This window comes from Equus quagga, chromosome 11 (genome assembly GCF_021613505.1).
Source record: "Equus quagga isolate Etosha38 chromosome 11, UCLA_HA_Equagga_1.0, whole genome shotgun sequence".
Lineage (NCBI taxonomy): Eukaryota > Metazoa > Chordata > Mammalia > Perissodactyla > Equidae > Equus > Equus quagga.
The window spans coordinates 73,920,702-73,948,262 of NC_060277.1; the positions used below are offsets into that span (position 1 = coordinate 73,920,702).

Below are 27,561 nucleotides of genomic sequence, written 5' to 3' on the forward strand. Positions count from 1 at the left end.
CAGCTGAGTTGACTGAGTCACTTGTACTTTGCTTTGATTTGAGGGATAGTAGTGTCAAAATGATTTAGGGAACACCCTAATTTACATACATATCTTTCCTCCGCTTAAAGTTAGGAAAGGCCTCTTGGACTAGGGTGAGGGGAGAAAGGCAGAGAAAAGGTGAGAAAGGCAGAGAAAAGGTCAGAAACACTGTAAGGTTACCTTCACCGGAAAGAGTAAGAGACGAAGGGGAGGCGGGTAGAAACTGCACCCTGGAATGGAGAGTGGGGAGAGAGTGATGTCATTGCTGCTGGAGATGTTGGACCTGAGGACAGGAGATGCTAGAAAGTCCAAGATCTGCAAGAAGGTGACAGAGCCCAGGTGTCTGGCGAATTGGGCTCTGAGGAGCATAAGAGCAGCAGCAGCTACAGCTGCATTGTGGGTCTGACCCTGGAGGGGGAGGCTGCAGGGGGCTCCAGACATGTGGCACAGGAGAGAACCCAGGCCACAGCCAGGCCTGGCAGTTGTCGAGATGACAGTGAGGAAGGGGTACCTTGTAAGCTGTGCAGGTAACAGGGGCAAGACAGGGGTGATGAGAGAAGGGCTGAAATGGACTCAGTCTGCAAAGGCCGCAGGGTTGGAATGAGAGGGGTAACTTTGGCAGAAAGTTAATAGCTAACCTGTGTCCACAAGAGACTTAGCTATTTGGAATTTTAGAGCCAGAAGAGACCTAGATCATCTAGTCCAACCTTGAGCAAAGTGACAGGCTCAAGGTCCCCCAGTGATTTGTTGGCAGCTCCAGGCCTAGATACCAGATCTCCTGATATTTCCGGCCAGCGCTCTCCCCTGTGCGGCCTCTGGGACTGTTGTTCCTGCCTGTCGCAATGACAGCGAGGGGCACGCTTTTGCCAAGACAGGTACTTACATGAAATTACTTCTCAGGGACCTCTCAAGACCAGAGATTCCAGAATTCTTGGGCCTGTTTTCCACTGATACTGTTCAGATATCTAGCCCCCAGCAAAGAGCCAGGACTCGGTAAGGATTGCACAGTGAGATTTGGAGACCAAAAAAGTTGGGTTCTCTGTGGTTGGACTGAAGCCAAGATACTTGTTTGTCTTCTCAAGTCCCAGAGGTGGGTTTCTGTCTTCATTTTCCCCACAGTTGCTCCTGGAGCCATCTTCTAAACCAGCCTTTTAAGACAGTGCAGGTAATAAGGGGTGAAGGGTAAGGTGGGCAGTAACCAGCCAAAGGTCCCACATCCTGGTGTGTGGTAGGTCCGTGCTACACCCCCACCCACGTTCAGGAGGAGAGAGACTCCTCATGTCAAAGTAGAGCTCTGAAGAGGGAATGCCTGACCCCAAATCAGTCCAGACTCAGCTGGCCACGGCTACCCTGGCTTTGTTCTTCCTGGGCCCCCTAGATTTCCTGTCTTCCTCCTCCCAGGTACTATGGAGTAGTAGAACCAAAAAATTCAGAGGGAACTTTGTTTTATCAGGTAGAAACTGTGGTTGGAAGGGGAAAGGGGTGCCTGCTACGTCCACAGGGAGCTAGTGACTGAGTCCAATTTCCCACCTCTTTGGAGATGCTTTACGACTGAAGATTTCTCTAGAATTGCACTGCCCAATATGATAGCCACTAGCCACATGGGACTGTTGAATACTAGAAATGTGGTTAGTCTGAGTTGAGATGTGCTCTAAGTATAAGGTACGCACTGGATTTTGAAGACTTGATAGGGAAAACAGAATGCAAAATATCTCAGTATTTTTTTATATAGATTACATGTTAAGATGACAATATTTGGGTCATATTTACATTAAATAAAGCATATTGTTAAAGTTAATTTCATTTATTTCTTTTTACATTTTTTAACGTGGCTAATAGAAAATTTAAAATTGCATATATAGCTTGAATTATATTTCTTGTGGACAGCACTGCTCTAGAAAGGATATTATCTCTCAGGAACCAAACGGGTCAGGGTGCTGGGCAGGAGGGAAGCAATTGGCCAGTGCACCGGGGCCCTCTGGAGTTCCTGGCCTTGATGCCCTTCCTAGGGTATCATTGTGTCTGGTTTGGGGTCCCTCTCCCCGGTTAGGCGTCCCTCTCAGTAGAATGGGGACCCTGGAGGGCCCTGTCTGGTTGTGGGGGTGGGGTGCACAGAGGGGAAAGGCCTCTCCAGGGCCTTGTAAGAGGTTATTGCTGGAAGGAGTAAGCTTGTAGGTCCTGTGTTTAGAAATCCAAGGGGGAGGCCTTCTTGGAGAGCGAAAAAGTTACATTTAATTTCTAATTAGGTGGTGTGGCCTACTTCTACTTCGTGTTCCCTGCTGGTTAGAACAAGAAAGGCTCTCTCAGCTCCACCTCTGCCGGATTTTTCTCAGTCCTGTCCTCGCTGGGTGTGCATAGGGGTGGGAGTAGGTTGGCGCCACAGGCGCCCCTGCCGTGGAGCTGGGGTTTTCTCTCAGGCTGCCACAGCTTTCTTCCTGAGGCTATATTTAGGTGTTGGTCTGGGGAAAAGGATGTGAGTTTTTCAGGATCCTGTTTATCCAGCAGACCCCACCCCCACCTTCAGCTGTCTGTCCTCTCTTCAGTCTGAAACTTCCCCCTCCCTCCCTGCTTCACTTTGGGTGCCGAGGCCCTAAAGAGAAGACAGTATTTGCCATCAAATCCTGGCATTGCCACTTATTAGCTGTGTGACCACTAGCATATACTTAATTTTCTGAGCCCTGTTTTCTCCTTTGTAAAGTAGAGATAATGATACCTACCTTGCAGAGGTGCTGTGAGGTTCAAATGAGACCGTGTAGGTCAGGTGCCCAGCATTATGCCTGGCGAGTGGTAGTCATTACATAAATGTTGGTTCTTTGAGGTCTTCTGTCAGGCAGTGGCTCAGGCTGCTGCTCTACGGATAACAGGCTTAGGAAGGAGCCCGGGAGCATGTGATGCCTGTTGCCTTAATGGACATTGGCTGTGGGGAGGCGATGGTGCAGAGTCCTTTCCTTTTTCCTTTGTGTTGGAATCATAAGCTGGGTCCCAAGTTAGCTTGATGGCATCCTCTTGCCAGGAGGTCCAATCTCCCAAATGCCACCTCTGTGCACACCTAAGCCGTGATCTATTAAGGATTGCAGGAAATGACAGACTTTGGAGTCGGGACTTTGACAACCTCAAGTCTCCTTATTTGTCAAATGGGAGTGATAATAGACCTACCCATAGCAGTGTTATGAGGATTAACTTCACTGAGACGGTATTGTGTGAAGCAGAACGCTGGCACAGAGCCCGCACTCAGTGAGGGGCAGCTGTGCTCGTTGGTTGGCCATGTCTGGACGGGAGACACAGGTAGACACTCTGCTTAAATAACCTTGCTCTATCTCTTTCTGTTTGCAGCAGCAAGGTGGGGCAGAAAGGCCCTGTACCAAGCACCCATAATTCTCTGGGGGCATCACCCCTAAAAACAGCACCCCCACCATGTTTAACCTAATGAAGAAAGACAAGGACAAAGATGGCGGGCGGAAGGAGAAGAAGGAGAAAAAGGAGAAGAAGGAGCGGATGTCAGCGGCAGAACTGCGGAGCCTGGAGGAGATGAGCCTGCGACGTGGATTCTTCAACCTGAACCGCTCCTCCAAGCGTGAATCTAAGACGCGCCTGGAAATCTCCAACCCCATCCCCATCAAGGTGGCCAGCGGCTCCGACCTGCACCTGACTGACATCGACTCCGACAGCAACAGGGGCAGTGTCATCCTGGACTCGGGCCACCTAAGCACAGCCAGCTCCAGTGATGACCTCAAGGGTGAGGAAGGCAGCTTCCGTGGCTCTGTGCTGCAGCGGGCAGCCAAGTTCGGCTCTCTGGCCAAGCAGAACTCACAGATGATTGTCAAGCGCTTCTCCTTCTCCCAGCGGAGCCGGGATGAGAGTGCCTCAGAAACCTCCACCCCCTCAGAGCACTCTGCTGCCCCTTCTCCGCAGGTGGAGGCGAGGACTCTAGAGGGACAGCTGATGCAGCATCCTGGCCCAGGCATCCCTCGACCAGGGCCCCGGTCCCAAGTCCCTGAGCTGGTGACTAAAAGGTTCCAGGCTGACCTGCGTTTGCCCCCTGTGGTGCCCCCGCCACTCCCTGCCCTCAGGGAGCTGGAGCTGCAACGACGGCCCACTGGAGACTTTGGCTTCTCCCTGCGGCGCACGACCATGCTGGATCGGGGCCCAGAGGGCCAGGTCTATCGCAGGGTGGTTCACTTTGCTGAGCCCGGTGCGGGCACCAAGGATGTGGCCCTGGGGCTGGTGCCAGGTGACCGTCTGATGGAGATTAATGGGCACAACGTGGAGAGCAAGTCCAGGGATGAGATTGTGGAGATGATCCGGCAGTCTGGGGACAGCGTGCGGCTCAAGGTGCAACCCATCCCAGAGCTCAGCGAGCTGAGCCGGAGCTGGCTGCGGAGTGGCGAGGGAACCCGCAGGGAGCCAGCCAATGTGAGTGTTTCCCGGGAGGCAGTGGGGGGCAGGGATTGGGAATGCTGGCATCTCTTGTGGTTGTACTTGGGTGCATGATGGGGGTACGTAAGAGCTGCAGCCAGAGCCAGCAAGTGTGTGAGTGATGGAGCCGTGCCGCTCCTTGGGCTCCGGGGACAACTTACCTGGCCTCGAGGAGGAGTGACCTCAGCAAGGAGTGAGACTCTGTGATACAAGCTTCATGATACAAGGGTGGGTTAGAGGTCTGGGCACCATATTTCCTGAGCCCTAAATTGGGGCATGCAGGTGAACATGTGCCACTTCCAGATATGAGAAACAGTCTGGACTATTAGTCTACTCCTAGACTGGTATCTGGACTAAAGTATAGGATTTCCATGTGATTTAGATATTGGAGATGAAAATGCTTTGGTAGCTTCCGGGGCGATGACCTCAGGCCTCCTCTGGCCCCTGAGTGAGTGAGGAGTTGAATACCAGGTAAGGTTGCAGAGATAAGCAGGGGCCAGACCATGGAGGACCTTGTAAATTATGGTAGGAGTTTAGATATTATCCCAGTGAAATGGGATCATTGTAGGGTTTGAAGCCGGGGAGTGACTGGATCTGGGTTATAAAGATCCCCTGGGCTCCAAGAGTCTCTATGACCTCTCTTGCAAGAAGAAAAAGCCTGGCCCCAGAAAAGTCTGCAGGGATTGTGTGACCTGACTACCCCTGAGAGCCCAACTGTTAGCCTGTGCACACAAAACAGCAGTGGAGGGGGTGACACAGGGGCAGAAGAGATTTGGATCAGAGCGTGAGCTGGTCTCTAGGTGGATGGACATCTCTAACCCCAGGGGTCTTTTGATAGGGTGGCTGCATATCAGTTTGGAACGTTCTGCCTGGCGACAGTGCATGAAGGACAAGTTGGCTTCTGGCCATCCCTCTCTCCCAACTGTGGGTTTTAGGACTGTCCAGATCTGGTCCCTGCAACCTAACCAGTGCACAGCCTCTCCAGGACCTTTCAGCACTAAGTGACCGGCCAGATGTGTCAAAGTCAGAAGTGGGAGGAAATGCTAAGGAAGCAGGCAGAGCCCCAGTCCTAGCTTTCTCCTGGGGAGGGGAAGTGGATGCTCAGAGGGCTGCTCTGCTTCGTGGCATAACAGGCCTGGAGGGCCTGGGAGCAGCAGGGTCAGAGTCTGGCAGGAAGCACTGGAGTTGGGTTCCAGATCTTTCTTTACCCCGGGGCTGGTGGGTCAGGCAGCTTTGCCAGTCAGGAAGGAGTAGTGAGTGGGAGGGAGCCTGCCGTGGAGTTCAGGGAAGGACCTGGACTCATTTATTCCAGAAACGCACATCGAACACCTACTATGTGTTAGCCACCAGGCGAAACTAAACTCTTAGAGGGAATGGTCTTTGTCTCAGAACCAAAGACTATACCATGTTGCTATGTGTGGCAACTTTCTCCCAGGCTAACATTGCTTTTAACAGATGGAATTTTCTTCTTCTTAAAGAATGAATCCCTGGGGGGATTGTTGCTAGCTCCCTGCTGAACCACAGCGCAGGCCTTTATGGGGCCCTGAGCCTGGCATCCCAGATGCTGCTTAGTTTCTCTTTATAGCACAGGGATCTTCCTGGCTTCTCATATTTCCCAGCCACTCTCCCTTCCCAACTAGCTGCTGCTACCCCATCCCTGGGGAAGTAGATGGTTTAACTTTGGAGGCCCTGGTGGCTTCCAGGTTACAGCTGGTATCTCTGAAATGCTGACTTGCTCTAGCCCCCCTGGGACAAGCCCAGGTGGTGCCCAGAGGACTTCTTCCCCAGGCTAATGCCTGGGGGATCCAGCAGGGGACACAGTGGAAAGCCCCATCCTCATGAGTCTCCTAGAGCCATCTGACAGGACAATGAGAAGCATAGGATTGAGAGACCCCGTATCTTTTCCTACCTGGTGGGTGTGGAGACTCATACCACAGCAGAGAGGAGCAGAGGGAGCCCCTCATCCCAGCTTCCCGGGACAGACCCCGGAGCCGGTGTGGGAGTGCTGCAGCCTCTTCTGCGGCTCTCATCCTCTATCTCCTCCTCTTCCTCCCACTCCTACTCCTGCTCCTTTTCTTGGCAGCAGTTCTAATCCCAATTCCATGCCAAGAAAAGAGTCTTCCCGCCTCCTCCAGGATCCTGGGAGGGGTACCCTGACAACTCCAGCCCCACAGGGACAGCTCCTGGCAGCCACCCTGCCCGCCAGGCCATCCATCAACTGTGTCCACACGTTGCCTGTCCCCAGGGAGCCCTGAGGGAGCCGGCTGGCCATCTGTTCTCTTTCTGCACACAGATGGGGGCCAGGCCCCGTGGCTCCTCTCCATGGCCTGTTCAGAGGGCCCCAGGGAGAGACAGCCCCTCGGGTTTCCCTCTCACATAGTGTGCGTCCAGAATGCTTGGCTCACACCTTCTTCCTGTGTCCCTGTAGCTGCTAGACAAGGTTCCTGGGAATAGGGGTGAGCCACAGTGGTAGGATAGACTTGGGGCCTGACAGAAATCACTCAGCGGGCCTGAGAAGCAGCTCTTCTTCTGCCATCTGTCCTTCCACTCATTGTTGTGGTTAGTGTCGTCAAGTCAGTTCTGACTCCTAGTGACCCTGTGTAGAGCAACGCAGAACCCTGCTCTGTCTTTTTTGCACCATCCTCTCACCTTCCAGGGCTCTATCAGACAATGCTCCACTACTATTCATAGAGTTTTCATGGCCAGTTTTTGGAAGTGGGTGGCCAGGTCCTTCTTCCTAGTTTGTCTCAGTCTGGAAGCTCCGCTGAAACCTGTCCACCATGGGTGACCCTACTGGTATTTGAAATACTGGTGGCATAGCTTTCGGCATCACAGCAACATGCAGCCGCAACAGTATGACAACCGACAGATGGGTGATGTGGTTTCCTGACCAGGAAACAAACCTAGGCTACAGTGGTGAGAGTGCCAAATCTTAACCACTAGACAACCAGGGCTGGCTATCCTTCCGCTCACCTATCTATTAAATAAACATTTGTTGAACACTTACTGTGTGCTAGGTCCTGGGATCCAGCAGTGAGCAGCACATAATCCCAGTCCCAAGGAACTCATAGTCTAATGGGAGAGATGGTCAAGTAGCAGACAATGACAGTGCCATTTGAGAAGCTCAATGACAGGGGCCCGGACAGGATCCTACGGGGCAAAGAAGAGGGACTTCAAGTACAGGCCTGGGAGTGAGTCAGGAAAAGCTGACACTGGGTAGAAGATGAGTACAGAGGAGGCGAGAGGAAGGAGAAGGCTGTAATTGTCAAGGCCTTGAGATTGGAGAGAGAAGGACACATTTGGAGAATAGGCTGCGGGACAGTGTGTGGGAATGAATATTGAGAGAAGCAGCAGAAGAGGTAAGCAGGGGCCAGGTCACCTACCCTGTGTGCCACGCTAGGGAATGTGAACTTCAACCTAAGGGCAATGAAGCAGTTTAATCAGGAGTGATAGGAACAGATTTTAGAAAATCTCTCTGGCTGCTTATGGAGAATGCTTTCAGGTGTAGCAAGGATAGCTGTGGGGAGAATAGTGAGGGAGCTGTCGTGGTAGAATGGATGGAGGCCAGAACTTGGGTAGAAGCAGTGGAGATGGAGAGAGGTGTCAGACATGAGCAACTGAGGGAGGCTCAGTATCGTCGGTGACCAACTGGTATGGGGGATGGAGGAGAGGAGGGGTCAAGTGTGACTGCCAGTTTTGGGGGAAGATACTAAGTTTTTTCTTGGTTCCTTAGGGAGAGTGTTTTAGAGGTATCTGCTTTGGGATCAATTACTCTTAAACTTTCTAATGGCGAAGAGTCCCCTGAATCTGGTGAGATTAAGGGAGGTGTTGGTAAGGATGAGAATCTCAAAACCCAGTTGGATCAAAATTCCTTTCTCTAGTTCCATGAGTCTGTGTGGGAAAGTCAGTGCCCACTGAGAAGGGGCAGAGGCTGGGTGGGGACTAGGGCCTGAGAGAGAGGAGAGCTGGTCCCTTCTGTTTGTATCCTCAGCAGGCCCAGCATGGGGGCCAAGTAGGTTGTCTGGGAATATAGGATGTTTCTGCTGAGCTCAGAAAAGCCCACCTGGCTAAACCTTGGCCGGTGTGGTTGTCCCCCTGCTGCCAAGAGCTAGAGGAGCTGGCCTGCACAGGAGCCCTGCCCCGAAATCACTGCTTCCCTGAGCATGGAGGATGTGGTGGGAGGCGAGAGATGGGGGTTTGAAGGAAAGTCTACCACTTCCTTCCAGTCAAGTCTAGTTTGCTGGCCTCTGGAGTTGTCAGGCATTTGCCTGAGATCTGTGATACGGTTTCCTGTGCTGTTGGAACTTGGAGTTTGTACTCAGAGGCTATAGGGCTGTAAGGTTCCTTGAGAGGTCATCATGTCCATCTAAACCACCTCCAGACTCAGGAGAACCTGAGACAGGGCATGTTAAAATGGAAAAAGCATACATTTTGGAGCCAGAAAGACCTGTTTTTGAGTTTTACTAAAGTTACCAAACTTTTCTGAGCCTTAGTTATTCATTTCCTTGAACATTTAATGAAGTCTTCTTAAGGACCAGGCACTGTACTGGGCACTGGGGGATTAAGTAAATGAAATATACGGTTGTCCCTCAGTATCCTCGGAGGGATTCGTTCCGGGGCTCCTGCAGATACCCAAATCCACGGAAGCTCACGTCCCTTATATAAAATGGCGCAGTATTTGCATATAACCTACACACATCTTCCTGCACACTTTAAATCATCTCCAGATTATAATACCTAATACAATGTAAGTAGTTGTCATACTGTATTTTTTAGGGAATAATGTCAAGAAAAAAAGTCTGTACATGTTCAGTGCAGACGCAACCATCATAGGCTTTCAGTCCGCAGTTGGTTGAGTCCGCAGTTGTGGAGGGCTGACTGTAATCTTCCCTTCAGGAAGCATAGACCTAAGTAAAGAAATGCAACCAAACACCGTAACTGCTATCACAGAAGTCTGTACAGGTGTACAGCAGAGCGGGAACGAGGAAGTGGCCAGTTCCACCTAGGGAGAGGGGTGGCAATTAGGAAAGGCCTCTTAGAGGAAGTGACCCTTGATCTCTAGGAGCTTATTCTGTCCTCCCAGAATCTGAGAAGACTAAATCAGAGAAGGATGCACATCCAACTAACTCCAGTTTTCTCTGAGGAGGAGAATAAGATTGGAGCTAAAGGGAGACTTGTTTTTTATTCTATATACTCTACTTTGTTGAGTCTTTAGGTAAGATAAATGTATTTATGTATTAGGTGAGATCACTTCTGTGAGACTTTGGCAGGTAGTAAATGCTCAGGAAGATGAGACCCTTCCCTCTGCCTGGTCTCTAAAGCCATCCCCGGAAGGAAATTTTGCAGCCTCTTTAATTAATCCATCCTAGTGCTCTCCCATCCTTGCTCCTGGTAAGGTTTTCTGTCCCATGGAGACTCCTGATCCTTTTGTCCAAACTCTTTCCCTGTGGCTCTGTCCTTAAAGACAGCCAGCCGAAGGAAGAGGTGGGACGCCGGGTGCTCCTCAGCTATTTCCAGCTTCTTAGAGCCCAGCTTCTCAGGCCTACAGGCGTGGTCATCAGAGACCTTGCAGGAGACTGGTCAGTCAGGGTTGCCTGCATCTGGGAGAAGGGCGGGGGCCCCTGTGCCGTAGTGTAAGCTCTAGACCCCTGGGTGGGAATTGTAGGAGCCTTGTTAACCTTGTCCCCAGGACCCCTGGGTGCTGTCAGGAGTAGGGCCTGAGGGATTCCAAGGAGAGACTCAAAATTATACTGCTTCTAGGTCTGCCAGGCCAGCGTCTGAGCAATGGGCTTTCCCAGGGCCTTCTGGTAGTGGTGGAGCAGCTGGGTGCTGCCTGGGCTCAGTGTTCTAGAATGCTTCTGTTCCCAATGTTACTCCAAATGATGCTTGAAGGGGTTTTTGTTTTTTGTTTTTTAAACAGGACATTTTTACTTCGTTTTGTGCCAAAGCTTCAGGCACTTCTGGCTTCAGAGAGTCTCTATGTGAGAGCCCTGGCTTGGGGGCTCAGAGTAGATCCCACACTGAGTTCTTTTGGTAATGATGGGCCAGTGGGTAGGTGTCAACGGCATGAGAACTGGTGGGTGAAGGGTCTTTGGGAGCATTTTGGAGAGTTATCTATCCTGGATTACTGGGATGCGTGGGCCCAGCAGGACAGAGCGGTGGACTGGGTCTTTCTATTCTGCTCCATCTCCCTTCTCTGTCCTCAGAGGCACCATTCTGCCTTCTTCCCAATGAGATGCTAGACGAACTGCAGCCCCAGAGTGCCCTGGCCACCCAGCCCGTGGGTGGTGGGCACAGAGCCCAGACCACATTGAACTGGATGTGGGTACATGTCATGGTCATCGGTTGTTTTTGCAGGCGCAGCTTGGAGGCCTGGGGCAGGGGCAGGGCCTTGATTGAGGTAGCCTGCCCTGACCCCTTCTGGCCTAGCCAAAACCCCTCTGGCCCATCCTGATACCCTTGGCTACTCTGCCCTCTGCTTCCTTCTAATCTCTCTTATTTACATTGAAATGGTTCTGGAAAATACCAGATATGCAAACACCCAGACTAGGGGTGGGTGAGGAGTGGGGTGAAGGGGGGTGTGTGGCGGGTGGGAACACAAGTATTTTAAAAATGCTGCAAATCTCTACAGCGTTTCCCAGAAACCACAAGCACGCGTTCCGCCTGCCAGCAGGGCTCCCGCCACCCCACTACACTAAGCTGCTGGATTCTCCTCGCTGTAGCCTGGGGTGGAGAGCAGCATCTGTGGGGGTGGGACCCGTGACTTGGTTGGGGAGGGGGCTCCCTTGCTGCCTGGGCAGGCTGCCTGGCGCCTCCATTGTCAGTGCTGGGCAGTGGGTATGGCTGTGCCCCAGGCTTCCAGCAGCACTGTGGGTGCCCACTGTGCCAGACAGACACTAAGAAGGAATGGAGTCTTCATGGCTCCCCACCTCCTGCTGTGCAGTTTTGGGGGGCCCCAGCCAACCCTTGAGTCCTCATTGGTGTTTGGCAGCAGCTTCTGTTCTGTTAAATACAGGAGACAGTGTCATCAAAGCTGATTTTTTCAGTCGTTGGCTCTAGTTTGGTTGGGAAACTATTTCCTCAGACCTGGGTCATCACTCTGGCTGGCTCCCTTAATCTCTTGCCATATGTTCTTCAGCATCAGGGCATAGCGTTGTGCCCTAGCACAGCTCAGGCTGCCGCTTTGCACAGACTCCAGGGCGAGGAAGAACGGAGGGTGTTTGCCCCCTGTTCTGTGTGGCGCCCAGTACCATGTGTGGCACTGACACGCTCCCTAAGTAGTGCTCAATTGATCCGGGAAGGATTCAGCTGAACAGAAGTCCCTGGAGAGAAGGGCATGAAAGATAATAGCAAGGATGAGGATCGTGACTGGTGGTCACTACGCATGAGGCACTGTTCTGGATGTTTTACATGTAGTAACTCATTAACTTTCCCCAACAACTCTTTAAAGTAGTTATCATAATAATCTCTATTTCACAGATGTGGAAGCTGGATTGCAGAGAGGTTAAGGTTAAGCAAGTTGCCTAAAATCTCACAGCTGCTAAGTGACTCGTTGGGGTTGGATCTTGGGCGTCAGCTCCTCGCTCTTCACCAGTGAGCTCTGTAGGGTAGAGAGGGCAGTCTCCGGGTATTCTCCACCCACTGCCCGGGCGGGGGCCCTTCTGACTCCTGTCACTAGAAGGCTCTTCTCCAGAAGGGGAAGCCGGGCGTGACTGGCCACTCTTGCTCTGTGGACCGTGAGCCACAGAAGGGCGTGACCATTGCTCTCTGGCTCTCCTGAGGATTAACCAGAGGCAGTGAGCTCAGGGGCCAGCAGGCGGGGTCTGACCTTGCGGGAGCAGGGAGGGGTTCTGGGAAGGGTGTTGAGAAGCCTTAGGGAGAGAAGGGCACCTGCTTTGGCAGCGCTTGGGTGTGGTCCCCCAGTGGTGGTGGAGGGGCGCACTTTTGCCCCTTGCGCATTTGCCCTGTTGGATCCTGGAGGGCGGGGACGTTGCCCCCTCACCTTTTAGGCCCTTGTTGGCGTGCTAGTTCTGGTTCCCGCAGCACGCAGGGTGGCAGGATCCCTGGACTGTCACCTCTGACCAAGAACACGCCCTCCTCTGCTGCACGGGGGCTGAACACTGTTGTTCCTCCTGTGCGCTGAGGGAAAAAGGTGAGGAGCACAGCCTGGCAGAGCGCGTAGCAGGCAGTGGGTGTGCAATGCGAGTTCTCATTGGCTTCTACCATTGAGTCCCTGCTGTTCCTTTTCCCTATAATGCTCTTCCCTGCCCACCCTCATGCACTCATATGCATTGGCCCCAGTTTGAATATCATTTCCTCAGGGAAGCCTTTCCTGATCCGCTCAGACCAAGTCAGCTCTGCACCCTGACTACACCCCGTCTTTCTCCTTCATAACATTCATCAAGATTGTCGTTAAACTAGTTATCCTCCCCTTTTTCCAGGGCTGGAGCACTTCATGAGAGCAGTGGCTATTTGGTGAAGGAAAGAGGATGGTTCTCTGGTCAGGAACTGGTTTCCCATTCTCTCTGTTTGCTCAGTTTGGGTTCCTAGTACCACTCGCCCCCACCTTGACTGGCCTTGGTGACTTTGTCTGCAGTACATTACCATGTCCTGCCACTACCCTTGACTCTGCTTCTTGCGTGCCTGGGCACTGCGCAGCTCTCTCAGGAGTGTGGGGGAGATGAGCTCTAGGCATCCAGGAGCAGGAGCCTGGGGAAGGGGCTCTAGGAGGAGGGTCCCAGGGACAGCCTGCCTTCTGCCTGGCACTGGAGCCTCCAGGAAGGCACCAGGCTTGGTTGAGAAGCAGATTTGGGGTCACACGGGGTCACACAGTGTCCAGCGCAGGGGACCCTGGAGGGATGTGCCTGTCTTACTGACAGGTCTCGGAGGGTGTGGACTGGAGGCCGGCAGGGCTCAAGGCTTCCTCTTCCCCTCTGCTGCTTTCCCTGGGCCGCCTGCATGCTGGAATGTCGGCAGGCTGGGAATTTTCACAGCGAGGATTTTTCCCAGTCACAGCAACAGATTCCAGCTGGAGCCTGGGGACAGCTCCCACACGGGCAGGGGCTACCAGGGAGGGCAGGGGCTGATGGTAGGACAGCCCCAATAGCTCTGCTCTTGGGGTCTGGGCTCAGTTTCCATCCTCTCTGGGAGATGCAAACATCTGTCTCCCCACTGGAGCAGGCCAGGGGAAACCTGGGCTTCTGGAGCTGTGGGGCTCAGGAGAGGCAGTGGGAGGCCTTGGGGACCAGAGGCTGTCTCAGTGAGGAGAGGACGTGGCTGGCCATGTGCCTCAAGGCCTCCCTTCCTCCAGCCGGGGTGTGAGTCAGCAAGGGGAGCCGCCTCGGATTCCATCCTCAGGTGGGGCTGAGCCCGCCAGATCCAGGTTCTCCCGCCTATGGGGCCACTCAGCCTTGGCAGGAGGTGGCACTGCTGAGTTTGTCACCATATTTGTCCTCCACTCTGTGGGCTCCACAATGCCTCCAGGGCGTGGCTCCCTCTCTTAGTGACCTTTCCGGCCCCTGTGCCCTTTGCCCCTTGATCTCAGTTCTGCTGGCTCCTCCCTCCTGTTCTCTTTTCTGCAAGGAGCTGACTCACTTCCTCCCTCCCTGCCCAGCCTCTCTCACTGCCAGGCCCTGTGGCATGCAGGGTACCCCCAGCGAGGGAGATTTCTCACAGGGCACTTCCTGGGCTCGCTTCTCTGGCAGTGGGACTGTAAGGCTGCCCCTGGCTTTGGGGCAGAAGAGGGTGGGGTGTCGAGTGGAGTGGGGGTCGGGGCAAGGCTCTGGGCTGTAGGGAAGGCTAGGTGCTGATGGCCTGGAGCCTTAGCACAATCAGGGCAGGATGTCAAGAAGCCTTGGTGAGCACCTGCTCCGTGTCACACTGTGGGCTTGGTTCTGTGGAGGAGAAAGGCCGAAGATGCCATCCCTGTGATCAGGGAGCCTGTGCTTTCTCTAGAACAGAAGACATCTGCTAAAAGATAGATCTCAGCCCACAGTGGCATGGGCTAGAGGCCAAGCAGCGACAGCACTGTCAGGCAGCAAGAGACGGTCGTGACTCTCTGGGACACCAGTTTCATGCCCAGCCCCATCACATCAAGGGGAAAGTGTCTGGAAATTCTAGCAGAGCCTTCTAGGGACATGGCGAGGAGAAGGGTCTGATGCTATCTCCTCGTGTTAGTTCTTCCTGCTGGGGTCCTGCACCCTGCCCCTGCCCACCCCACCTCCTTCATCTGTGGACTGGTTTGGTTGTGGAGCTGATTGCAGAAGCACTGGCTTCAGAGCAGTGAAAGGTTCATTCTGGGAGGGCTGGCATTTTCTACCTCGCCCTCCCTGGAACTGTCCAGGCTGTGGCAGTCTGTGTGCCTGGCACTTCAGGCCCTGGGGACACAGCCTGGGCTGGGCCTGGCACAGCCTTGCATCCTTCTCTGCAGGCAGCCCAAGTTCTAAAGGACACAAGCACAGGGTGAGGTCAAGTCCCCAGTCACTTGGCCATGCATCAAGATCAATAGAAGCAAGATGGAAACTAGGCCCGCCGCCTGAGAAGCCTGGGGGACTGCTGTGGGCTGTCTTCCTGGAATCAAGTGACCAGCAAACATCCCTATTCCCCTTAGCACTTGGCTTTGCCTCGCAGAGCCCCCACGGCACTGGCAGTCTGCAGTGGTCCTGCTTCTGGCCTCAGGAGTTCGGAACAATGACAGGAGTTTCTTGTTTAAGTGAGGTTGGGGGCAGCAGGTAGGAATGAGGCCTAGGCTTGGAGCAGTCGAGGGGTCCCAGCCTGACCATCCCACCCAAAATGCCCTCACCCTCCCTCGTGGGAGGTGAACCATCCCGAGCAGGCACATGGGTGCCAGTCTGCATTCCTCTCCCAGGGCTTCTTTATTGTTCCCCTCCTCCACCCATCATTACTTGGCCCTGACCTGGGGAGCAGGACTGGGCTCTGCGACAGGACACCCAGCTTGGAAATGGCTTGGGACACAGATACACACACACATACAAACACACACACTGCAGAGTTTAGTTTGGGTTGTCATTTTTCTCCCGTACTCTGCCATCAGCTTCCAGTCCTTCTAACCAGCCCTCACCTTCTCTGTCCACAGGAAGGCTGGCCTCAACCCAGAGGGCTGGGTCTCTGGGCCAGGAGAAGGCAGTTTTCCAGTTTGTATCATGGCCCTGGGTTCCCCACTCAGCTCCTGTGTCTTCTTTAGGCCACTGGTTTTAAGGTCTCTCTTCTGTGCCTCTGAAAGAGAGACCTCTGCTATAAAGGGTCCCCTACCCTCCCTCCCTGCCCATTCTCTTCAAAATCCCAAAACTGCAGCTCTTATTGTTGCTGTAGAAACAGATGCTTGGCAAATATGAAGTTGGATGGAAGTGCTGGTTTTGGCTGTAGGGACTGCTTTCAGCTCATTTTGGGGAGGAAAAAAAGGAGGATGACAGCACAGGCAGAAGGGCCCACCAATCGGGAGTCGCATATGATTGTGTGTGTGTTGTTAATACATTGGTACATATTGGGTACAGCATGGACTCGAGCCAGACTCCTGGGTTCCAATCTGGCTCTGCTGCTTACTAGCTGGGTGGCCTTGGACAAATTATTTAATTTCTTTGTACCTCACTTTCCTCATCTGTAAAATAAGAATAATAATAGTACTTTCCTTGTAAGGTTGTTTAGAGGGTTAAATGAATCAATACATTTAAATCACTTAGAATAGCGTTGTCATCATCACCATTCATCTGTCTCTGATGTGTTGGGAAGCACTTGGTGCCTGGGAGCTTGATGGGCCATCTGCCCACAGGCCTGCTGATGACTCAGCTCTGCTCATGGCGGGTGGGGTGGCCGGTGGGGGGCTTTACTCTTGTCCCCAGGATGGTGCTTTTGCCCAAAGAGCCTTCCAGGTGAAGATAGGGAAATAAGGCCCAGATTGGTCGCCAAACTTCCTCAGGGTGACACAGTAACCTCAGAGTGGGATTGCTTTGCCCAGGGCTTCCAATCTAGTGTGTAGTTTGATGCCAGTTTTTAAAATTGTGCAACTTTTCGTGTGACTTCCTCCAGTCAAATTCTTGGCTGATGCCAATAGCTTTGAAATACCAGGCTTCTTTCTACCTATTTGTTTTCCAGTTGAACAAGCTCTACTTTTTTGTGGTTTCTCTACAACTTATTTCGTTTCTTCATACCTGTCTTGCCTCTGACAGCCTATCTGGATTAGGGCCCAGCAGGAATTGAGGGCGGAACTGAGGCACAGAACAGAGAGGCAGCCCTGACCTGCCAGTACCCGGGTCTGTTCTCTCTCCTCCACACCTACGAGCTTGCCCAGATGCTCCCACTTGGATTTTCTAACTACTGTAGCAAAACCTTTCAAATTCAGTGCCTGCGATGGAATGTGATAGCAGTCAGATCCACGCCCTCTCCCGTTGTTCCCCATGGATCCAGGGCCGGGGAGCTTGTTTGAGCCTCTCTGGCATGGTGAGCATGCCCTGGAATCCCTTCTCCACCATGTCCTCCTCCCCCTCGTCCTCATTTGGTTCATCCAGCTGGCTAAGTAAGGAGGTGTCCAGTTGTGGTCCTCACTGCCCCATGGCAGAATTCTGGGCACGCTGCTCAAGATGAGGCTTCATTGGCCTTATTTGCCCTTGAAAGCCAGGCCTCTGCTGGGACTTCTCTCTCTGGGAGCACTAACATCAGATGAGCCCAGCAGCGGGTGATGTGGGGAAGCCCTCAGGCCACTACATTCCAGATGTCTTACCCATGCATGATCCAGACACTGCAGAAACAAGGAACGATTGTGTGGCACTGAGGGGCTTTCTCCCGGGCCTGGGATGCCTTGGGGTGGGGGCTGGCTTCCATTCAGCCTTGCCTTTTCAGCCCCTCTGCATCTGGTTTCTGCTCCCAGGCTGGGTGTTAAATTGTGGCTATGGTCCCTTCCCCTATTTCTTCTGAGGCCTAAGGGTGAAGGCAAGGCCCATGGGGACAGGATTCCAAGCAAACCCCAGGGTATGAGTGGGAGAGAACAGCAGGTGGTCAGGGGCAATACTTGAAGGAGTCTTTGGCAAGGATGACCAAGACAAGCTAAAAGGGAGATCCTCTAGACCCGACCTGTCCAATATGACATTCTGCAAAGACAGAAATGTTCTATATTCTGTGTTTTCCAACTTGGTAGCCATCAGCCACAGGTGGCTTTTGAGCACTTGAAATGTAGCTAGTATACCTGAGGAACTGAATTGTCAATTTCATTTTAGTTTAGTTTAATCAAGTATTCCCATTATTTTGATTTACCTTCAATTTAAATAGGCACACATAGCTGGTGGCTGCCATATTGAACAGTGCAGCTCTAAACAGCTCTCAGAAGAAATGGTGAGGTGCTCTTAGAGGCTCATCTCCTCTTGCAGTCGCCCTGGTTGGGCTGAGGATGGTGGCGTTTTTCCTTCCTCCTAGGAAGGAAGGCTTGTCCTCTCTGGCAATTTCTATACTTCATCAACTCTGGAATCCCGATGCCCTGCGGCCAACAGGTCCCTGGCCATGTGCCACCACAGCTGGGGCAGTGCTTCCCCACCTCGCCAAGCGTGTTTTCTGCCCAGCTTTGTAACACACAGGTGCTCACATGCCCCGTGGATTTGGCCAGGGCTGTTAATGCGGAGGTGGTGGATTGGTTGGAGAAGCTTTTGCTTCTTCCTTCCTGCTTCTATGGAGATTGGGTTTGTGCTTTATTTTTACTTAAAAGGCTTCTAGAAGCAGGCCCAAATAGGGCCTCCAGAAGTGAACACACAGATCCTCAAACCTTTATTGAATGTCCAGTGTTTGGAGGAACCTGGGGCTTATCTAAAGGAACCTCTCTGACTTTGAGAATAAGCCTCACAGGCCTCCAACTCTCACACCCCAGAAGACCGTACTGATATTTTACTTAAATCAGTGTGGCTGACCCTTAAACTGGGTTTCATTTTTTTCTTCTGTGGACATAGAGAAGAGTTGTCCTTTGTGTGAAAAAGAGAACAATACTTCATTATGCTTATTCTCTCATGTCTGCCAGAGCGGGTGGGGATGGGAATATCGTGTGTGGTGCATGTAGTAGACTCAGAAGTGACCCAAGTCTTGGTGGGATTTGGGGCAGGGCTGTGGAGGATTTGGGGGACCATCCTCAAGGCTGGCCCTTGGCTTTGGGCCTGGTGGGAGCTTGGGAAGCAGAGGCAGTCTGGAAATCCCCAGGGGCCATGAGGAAATCCCCAGCAGCCAGAGTCCTCAGGGAGCAGAAGTCTACTGGAGCCGCCAGTCAGGTGGTCCCTGCAGGCTGCCAGGACCTGACTCTGAGGGGACAAGCCCAGACGTCCCTGCTTGGGCTCTGTGCCCATGAGACAGTGTGGTGTCACCAGGCTCTGAGCAAACCTCTGAGTGTTTCAGGGCAGGGCCTAGGGGAGTGCTGAGCCCTAAGCCTCAGTGACCACCTCTGGGGCAGTGATCTAGGGCTGGCCACCCCACACCCACTGACCCTCCTGAATTGCTTGTCCCAGACCTCTCCCCAGTACACAGGCTCAAGGCCACCCTGGAGTCTTCTGTTTATTCATGTAGCCATCCATCCATTTGATTCCATCAGTAAGCATTTATTGAGTGCCTATTATATGAAGGGGCTGTTTTGGGCTTTGGGGATGGAGCGGTGATGAAAGCAAAGTTGGCGCTGAGCTTATCCTTGCCTCTTCTTGGCGTATCCCTCCAGAGTAAGGCAGAGGCCATCTTGCCGCCGCAGCCCCCTCAGCCTTGAGCTCCCGGGGGACGCCTCTTGGGGGCGGGGCCAGGAGGCCGGCCCGGAGGAGGTGAAATCCCGCGGCCGCGGCGCCGGCGGGCTGGTAAGAAGGAGGCGGCCGCCCTCTGCCGGGCTCTAGCGGCGCTGCAGGGCGGGTGCATCCCGGGGCTCTGAGCGCATGTGCCGCGCCTGGCCCCGCCCTCGGCCCCGCCCCCGCGCCGTGCGGAACGGGGAAGCCGGCAGCAGCGTGGGCCTGGGGCGGAGTCCTCTGCGTTCGCCCGGGACCCACCCCTAGGGCGGCAGCCTCTGAGCCCAGCCGCGGGTGTGCGCCTTTGGTCCCGGCAGGTTTCTTCTCAGCCCTCCTTTCCCTCCCTGCGGCCGTCCCTAGGCTTCTTCAAGAGGGTCTGTCCACTTCCACTTTGGGTACACGGGTCATCGATGCCCAGTAAAATTTCAAAAAGAATTCCGTGCCTTAAAGGATGCCAGTCACCGTCTACTAACACTGTTACCTCATAACAGAGAAGACATTTGTTACACACCGAAAAATAAGGAATAAAGGATAATCTTTCCCAAGGGAGGGAAGGCAGTGGTGCTGAGGAACCTTTGCAGTAGCCATTCTAGAGAATGCGTCTGTAACCGTGGTATAGGGAGCCCTTCTACCCCAGGAAGCATAGGTGCTCCAGGCCCTCCCCAGGCCCAAGAGCTGAGTACTCAAAACAAGACTCCCGCAACTTCCCTACCTAAAGAGTTCTGTTAGTGACATTTTATACATCGCAAATTAGTAATTAGACAAGCACTGTACAATTACTATCCGTATATGGAGACAGTGTTTATAGCCCCTTTTTTATTTTTTATTTTTGGAGGAAGATTAGCCCTGAACTAACATCTGCCACCAATCCTCCTCTTTTTGCTGAGGAAGACTGGCCCTGAGCTAACATCCGTGCCCATCTTCCTCTCCTTTATATGTGGGACGCCTACCACAACATGGCTTGCCAAGCAGTGCCATGTGGGCACCCAGGGTCCAAACCGGCGAACCCCAGGCCGCTGAAGCCTAACGTGGGCATTTAACTGCTGCCCACTGGGCCGGCCCCTGTAGCCCCTTTTTTAAAAAAAGTTTTGATTTAAAGGGGAACTAGAGAGACAAATGAGGTCAGAGGAGTATTCTTTTGTTAAGATGTTAATTAGAACCTCAGTCTCAATGCTTTCCAAAATATCTCCCTCTAGACTAGCCTCAAGAAGCTCACAATCTAGTGGGGAGGAGACCAAAAAAGAAGCAGGCATTGTGCTTCTCACAGTATTCACCTTGGTCGCTGCTAGTTGAAGAAGTGAATGACTTCCTTTCCTCCTCAGAGCCACCGTCTAGCCTGCCCCCAGCTCTGCTTAGCTGCTGTGCCTGGCCAGTTGCCAGAAACAGAGCCAGGGACCTTTCACCTGCCCCATGCCACTAGCGTCAGAGAGCAGAGTAGTTACTTGTTACTCTTTCTGGATATCCCTTTGTTCCCCATTCTGTTCCACCCCGTTTATCGCAGGTCAGTTAGTTAAGTCCAATGGATATTTGTTGAACACCTACTGTGTGCCTAGTGCTGGAGAGTGGGGTGGGATCCAAGAGAAGTAGGAAATGTCCTGGTTCTCCGGGGAGAGAAGGCTTCAACATACAACACAAATAGTTTACCACCAAAATGTTAGTTTATGCTGTGTAGTTGTGGCATATAGCACATTAAACTTCAATAAATTCAATTATATGGTTGTGTAAGAAACTATATTGCTGTCGTCTAAAATTGTAAACGTTGTATTTTGTGTATTTTTATTATGTTGTCCATGACCGTATACATTATGCTTTCATGCACGTATATTATATAGATTAGTATATACAAAATCATGTGTACTATAGTTTATGAGCAATTTAAGGAAATTTTAAGAGTAAATTTGACCATATTCTGTTTTTGCCTTACATGCTGTGTAATATGTGAGTCCTCCGTATCTAACAGCACCACACTGAGTATAATCAAGAACCACCACGTGTGTGTGGTGATATTCAGGTATAGACAGTGAGTACTGTGGTTTTTAATAATAATTTAATCACTACCTACAATGTACCACGCCTGGTACATTGGTACAGATACAGTGTACCTACTATCTTTTTAAATTCTCACGACAGCCCCATAAGGTAGGTGTACTATTGTAAGGCGAAAAAGTAAAAACCCTAAGAAGTTGAGTTTCCCTTAAATCAGAGAGCAAGAAAGAGGTTGAGCTGGCATGCAGATCCAGCTGTGTCTGACTGCGAGGCCATGCTCTTTGCACTAGGTTATCATGCGGGCCTTGGGTTTGGGGGAAGGTTTCATAATGGAAGTGGGACTTGAGATGGACCTTGAGAGATGGGGAGCAAAGTCCAGCGGCTGGTGGAGAGGCCTTCATACATAAAGGCTCTGGTGGTGATGAGGTCAGGGGACCGTGAGAAGATCTGCCTGAGAGAGTGAGAGCCTGGTGGGCTGGGGAGGGGGAGAGGGAGACAGAAAAGTGAAGGGGAAGTGTGAGGAGGGGCCAGGTTATGGCTGTCCTTGGAGGCAGGCCGAGGGGCCTCGAGGTGGTCTGGCTGGCTGTGGGAGTGACCATGGCCCCCAGCACCACAGGTCAGGCTGATTGAAGACACGGACCTGGCCCTGAGACAGCACCGACCTTTGAGCAGCATAGGGACTGGTTGTGGTTGTGTGTGAAGCTGAGTGGGATGCCAGGGCCTCAGGTGTCTCCTCTGAATGAAGAGGTCTGCCCTTCTCACTAAAGGAGGTGAAACTGCTTTGAGAGATCTCCGTCAGTAATGCCAGTCATCTCAGAGACGGAAGTGACAGGATCTAGTCATCCCAATAGGACAGAGGAGCGGCTGGGCACGTGGTTACTAGTAATTCAGAACAAGACTGTGCAGCTACAGCGCCACCTCAGTCACCCAGAAGTCATCTTCCAGAGCACTGCTGAATGGCAGGTAGGCCTAGAAGGCCCTCAAGCAGCCAGAATAGAGGATGCTAGGTAAACATGTGAAAACGCAGGCCCTTCACTCACAGGAGAGCCTGCAGTTTTGCTGATATCCCTCTGTTGTACTCTGGACTCTGTTCTATCAGGCTTGGTTATCTGGTTTACTAGCCTTTGGCAGAAACAGCATATTAGAAGGAAGTGAGACTGCTGGAGACAGGTACACTGACAGGAAGAGTGACAGCTGACGGCTCAACAGGGGTAGAGGAGAAAAGAACTAAAATGTAGATATACAGACACAGAGGGTGTCTGGCCTTCCTAACATGGGCGTAGAGCAAGGCTGCAGGTTGACTGCAGTGCCTGGGATGGCTGGTGCCCTTTGAGAGTGGCTGGGGGCACTGGTGGGGCAGGCACTAGCCTGTGAAGTCAGGAGTCATCATGGTGGGGACAGTGTGCCCTTCAGTACAGGATGTAGTGAAACGATTGGGTTTGAGAGGGGAAGCTCAGCTTGAGATGAGTTTAGAGTGTTTTACTTAAGAAAGTTAGAGTCTATAAAATGTTTTTTTTTTGAAGAAGAAGATTAGCCCTGAGCTAACTACAGCCAATCTTCCTCTTTTTGCTGAGGAAGACTGGCCCTGAGCTAACATCCATGCCCATCTTCCTCTATTTTATACATGGGACGCCTACCACAGCATGGCTTTTGCCAAGCGGTGCCATGTCCTCACCTGGGATCCGAACTGGCAAACCCCCGGCTGCCAAGAAGTGGAACGTGCGAACTTAACTCCTGTGCCACCAGGCCGGCCCCAATAAAATGTTATTTTGATGTTTGTAAATGGTAATAGAATTTAGAAAATTACTGAAAATAGAAAATATTTTGTCCCTTAAAGGCAGTAGGCTTCAGTTACTTGGAAATTTTGCTTATAATGCCTCTTTTTCCCCCCAGCAATCACAGATGGATAATAATAGCTAAAACTTACTGAAAACTTACATACTGGACACTAAAAGTTCTTAGAGCTTTGCAAGTACTAATTCATTTAACCCCTACAGTAACCCTCTGTGGCAGGCATGATTATTTTCCCCATTTTACAGAGGAAGACATCGAAGTGCAGGGTTAAGTTGCATAGTTTACTGCATGGAAGAACCGAGACCGACCCAGGCAGCTGGCTCTGGAGCTCTCACTAACTTAACCACGGCACACCACAAGTAATTCCTTTAAAGCAGTGGTTCTCAGAGTCACACAGAGGACCGGTTAAAACACAAATGCTGGGCCCCATATTCCAGAGTTTCTGATTCAGTAGGTCACGGTGGAGCCCTAGAAATTACATTTCTAACAAGTTCCTAGGTAATGCCGATGCTGCTGGTCTGGGGACCACACTTTGAGAACCAAAGCCCTTTCACTAACTGAGATTGCACCCATCTCTTACTAACCATATGAAAGAGTCAGTGCAGCATAATCCTCATTTTACAGATGAGGGACCTTTGAGTCACACAGCTAAGTCATTCATTCACTCATTCATTCATTCATCAGCTGGGCACCCCTGCACTAGGCCTCATGCTGGTCTTCCAGTTGAGCTGCTCTCAGCCTTGGCAGCCTGTAAGGATCACCTGGCGGAGCTTTTAAAAATCCCAGTGCCCAGGCCTCCCTCCAAGACCAATTAAATCAGAAACTAGGGGGAAGGGGTGGGATCTAAGCTTCAGTATTTTTAAAGTCCCACAGGAGATTTCAGTGTGCAGCCAAAGTTGGCACCATTGTGTCAAGAAAGCAATGGGGATGAGAAGGTCTGTGACACAGCACGCACTCCAGAAAGGCCAGACGATCTCTCCAGGAAGACTTCCTACTCCCTAGAAAGCAGAGGATGAACCCTGTGTCCTAATGGCCAGTGTGTGTAACCTTGCTTGTACAGTGAGTGGTAGGTAGGAGGCAGAGCTGGGCTTTGGTCCTCTCAGGCAGTGCCTGCCAACCCTTTCATAGAGAGAGCAATACGCTTTACTGGACGCACTGGGCTCACAGGACGGGCCGGGTGAGAGGCCTGGGGTCTCTAGCCACCCTGGTTGGGCACTGGTTAGGAGACACCTCTGCTCCAGGGCTTCCTCGTACCTCCCCCACCCTCGCCCTTTTTTTTTCCCTGGAGAGGAAGAGGGAGGCAACGCCTGTTTCCTTTTTACCGCACAGCTGACAGCTTCTGAGACAGCTTCAAAAGACCTGTCTTTTGGCTCCTTCCTACCTGCTCCCAGCTCCCGTTTCAGCCTCTCGGGGGTACCCCAGCCCTGGTCTGGGCATCCTGTGGGGCTAACTGAAGAGTCGGGCCAGAGGTTCTCTTTATGAACCGGCAGGCCTTGCTCATTGGCCAGACACCCACGATTTCCTCTGTGTGCAGAGTCAAGGCCCACTCACCACCTCCCACCTACCCCGCCCTCTGTGCCTGCACCGTCACTGGCTGTGTGGGGGCAGAGGCATGTATACGCAGAGAGTGCAATTGATTCCATACCTATCCCCAGTGTATTTGTTATGACGAGGCAGCAACAGTGGGCCTCAGACTGATTGTCTGGGTCTCTGCTCTTGCTGGACTTCACAGAATGACTGTGTGGCTGCTGTTTGGGCACAGTGTGGGCCCTGTGTGTCATATTGGATGTGACGTTACTTGGCCTCTGCCGCAGTAATTAGATGGCTGGGGTGAGCCTATGATTTGTGTGTTCTCAGGAGCGCTGTGCTGTGATTCAGTGTTCGTGCGGGCTGGGGAGTGTGTGTGTACGTGAATGCGCATGTGCTTGTCTCGATCCTGGCCTGTGGGGCCGGGGGCTGCAGGTCTCAAATTCCTCTGCTATTTTTAGGGGCCGTATCAGCTCAGCTGTCCGGGTGCCCGGGTGTGTGTCAGTAGGAAAGTCCCACCCTCCCTGTCCCTTGCCCCTAACCCTCCAGCACTGCCTGCCCCCCACCCATGTCCTTGCTCTAAGAGCCTCCTCCTTCCCTTCCACGCAAGTGTATCACCCTCTCCCTCCCGGCATACCTGGTACCCGCAGTCCTCCAGGCCACTCACTCTCCGACTGGCTTCGGCCAGGGTTGGCAGCTCCCGACGGGAGGGGCCTGGGGAGAGGGAGGGGCACAGGGGCGGGGCTGCAGCCAGTGCTATTTTGAGCTGCTAACGGAGCAGCATCGGAGAGGAGACTCCTTGCTCTGGGCTGCTCCAGGCCAGGCCATGCGGGTGAGTGTCCCTCTGACCCCCACCCCGGAAATGTCCCGGGCTCCTCATGCTGCTTCCTCATTTAGGAAAGGAGGGGCCTTTTTCTTGTTTCCTCAGATGTGACTGAAGAAGGTAGGGAGGGCTGGAGAAGGACTGCCTTGGGGCTTGTCTCTGAGCCTCTTGGTGGGGAGGGAATTACCAGCACCGGCAGCCACACAGCCCCACGGAGGCGAGGGGCAGGGCCTCCTGGGCCTGACTCATGACTTTGAGAGCTTTGGAGGGGGTGACTGTCTTCTAAACCTCACTGTCCTGGGACTGTGTCAGCCTCCCCACAGGCTGTGACATGCCTCCCCCACAAACCATTAGTGCTTGAGGCCTTCATTCCTTGGAACGTTATTTTCTTCCGGAGCCCAGAACCCCAGCACCTCCCAGGCCTTTGGAAGGATTGTCCCCTGCTTCATGTCGCCAGTATAGTCCTCCGCCCCCTTCCTCTTGGTAGACAAGAGAGGGGCTCAGGAGGGGTGGTCCTTGGAGTTGTCAGGGATTCCCCCTTTCACTCTCTCCAAGAGGGGACCCAGCACGGCCTCCTCCCTTTCTGTGGATCTGACACTCGGAAGGGGCACAGATGGCGTCTCTGGGATGCCCTGACTGTCTGTAGGTCTCCCTTTTAGCAGAGATTACTCCAAGGAGTAAGTTCCTTAAAAAAGCAAGTGAGGAGAGACATAGCTGCCTCCCAGTCCATTCTGTTCCCCCCACGCCACCCCTCCCAGCCACCAAGGGTAAGGTTTTCGGTTGTGTCAGCAGTTGGCAGAATGTGTGGGCTGGCCTGGGGCGGAGGTGCATTAGGAGCCTGAGATGCGCCCATGAGCATTTGTATCTCTCTGTGCCCAAGGACTGCCCCACCCCCACCACAAAACCAGTGCCGAGGTGTGTGTGGTCAGGCCCAGGGTGGGGCCTGCAAGACTTCTGTGTCCCCCCTCACCCCCTGCCAAGAAGTGGGTACTTCCTGGTCTAGCTGACTTCCTACCCCGCCCCACCCCACCCTGGGCCCCGGGCCACCAGCACCAGGTCACAGAGTCAAGACTCTGTACGATGATGGCCAGGCAGATGGCACAGTGGCCTGCAGGGAGCGTCCCTAGGGAAGCAAGGCCTCCAGCAGGTCCGGCCGTTGGAGGAGGAACCCAGGCCCTTCTGCAACTGCAGTGGCAGCAGGAAGCCATTCCAGTGCACCTGCTTCCTCCGGGCTAGCCAGTAGCGACTGCGGGTGCTTTGGCTGCTTTCTGTTCCGCCCTGGGTAGGGGACAGCTCTCTCTGGAGGCTGGACCAAAGGGGCCAGGGGGTCCCTGCCAAGCTCTTTTCCCCCTTTTCCTCGGGCTGACAGCAGGGCCTTTAGGCCGCTGCCTGCAGAGCTCCAGTTTCTCGAGCATCTCTGTATAAAGCTTATTCGGGTTATGGGTGGAGGGGCAGGTTAGCCATGGGAACCTCTGCTTTCTACCCAAGCTGTTATTCTGGCCAGTGATGTCATGGAAGGACAACAGTGAAGGTGAACCAAAGGAGGTGGGGGCAGGGCTTGCTTCCATCCGTTAACATGAACCTTGGAGGTTCTTGCTGGAGGACAGACATGGATGTGAGTCCTAATTTGCTACTTGCTGCTATGAGGCCTTGGGCAGGTCATTTCTGAGCCTCCTTTTGCTTATTTGTATAGTAGGAATCATATTAGTATCTACTTCAGAGGGCTGTTGTGAGGATTACATGAGGTAATACCTGTAAAGGGTTCCACACTGTGCCTGGCACTTAGTATCTGCTCCGTAAAGGTTAACTGTTATTACTATTATCACTGTTATTTCTTCCCTACACCTTCATCCTCCCCTATCATTAGATTAGTTGGTGCTTGGTTGGGACTGACAGGGAGAGGGTCACCTGGGAGCTACCCTCCGTGCCTCAGAATGGGAAAGGAGAGAGAGGAGAATGCCATGCTTCTTTTTTCTTGGATTGAGAAGCCCAGAGTGTGCATGAGCATTGGCAGAGGGGACAGGTGCCAAGTTCCCTTGGCCACTGGTGGGAGCTTCTCTTCTTCTAGGCACTCTCTCTCAGGGTACCTGCTGCCCTTGGGGGCTCACAGTGTGTGGACGTCTGCTGTGGACACTTGTGCCTCGATGCATTTGTCCAGGCTGGGCATTCCATGCCTGAAGGGTGCCTGGTGGGCATTCCATGATTCTCCTGGTGGCATTTGTGCCCCCAATTCTTCCCTCA

General features: G+C 52.8%; 1 protein-coding gene across 16 annotated transcripts in view; it reads left to right on the forward strand.

Moving 5' to 3' along the window:
* Positions 1 to 27,561, forward strand: part of MYO18A (myosin XVIIIA) — a 94,371-nt gene that overhangs the window by 6,555 nt on the left and 60,255 nt on the right. For 10 of the 16 annotated variants that reach the window (XM_046675750.1, XM_046675752.1, XM_046675751.1 and 7 more), the window contains exon 2: positions 3,355 to 4,434. In XM_046675750.1, the coding sequence (XP_046531706.1) occupies positions 3,436 to 4,434 (999 nt within the window). In that variant the 5' untranslated portion in view covers positions 3,355 to 3,435. Of the gene's footprint in view, positions 1 to 3,354; positions 4,435 to 25,238; positions 25,330 to 27,561 lie in introns of those variants that run through there. The other 6 variants (XM_046675743.1, XM_046675746.1, XM_046675737.1 and 3 more) reach the window with 5 other exon arrangements.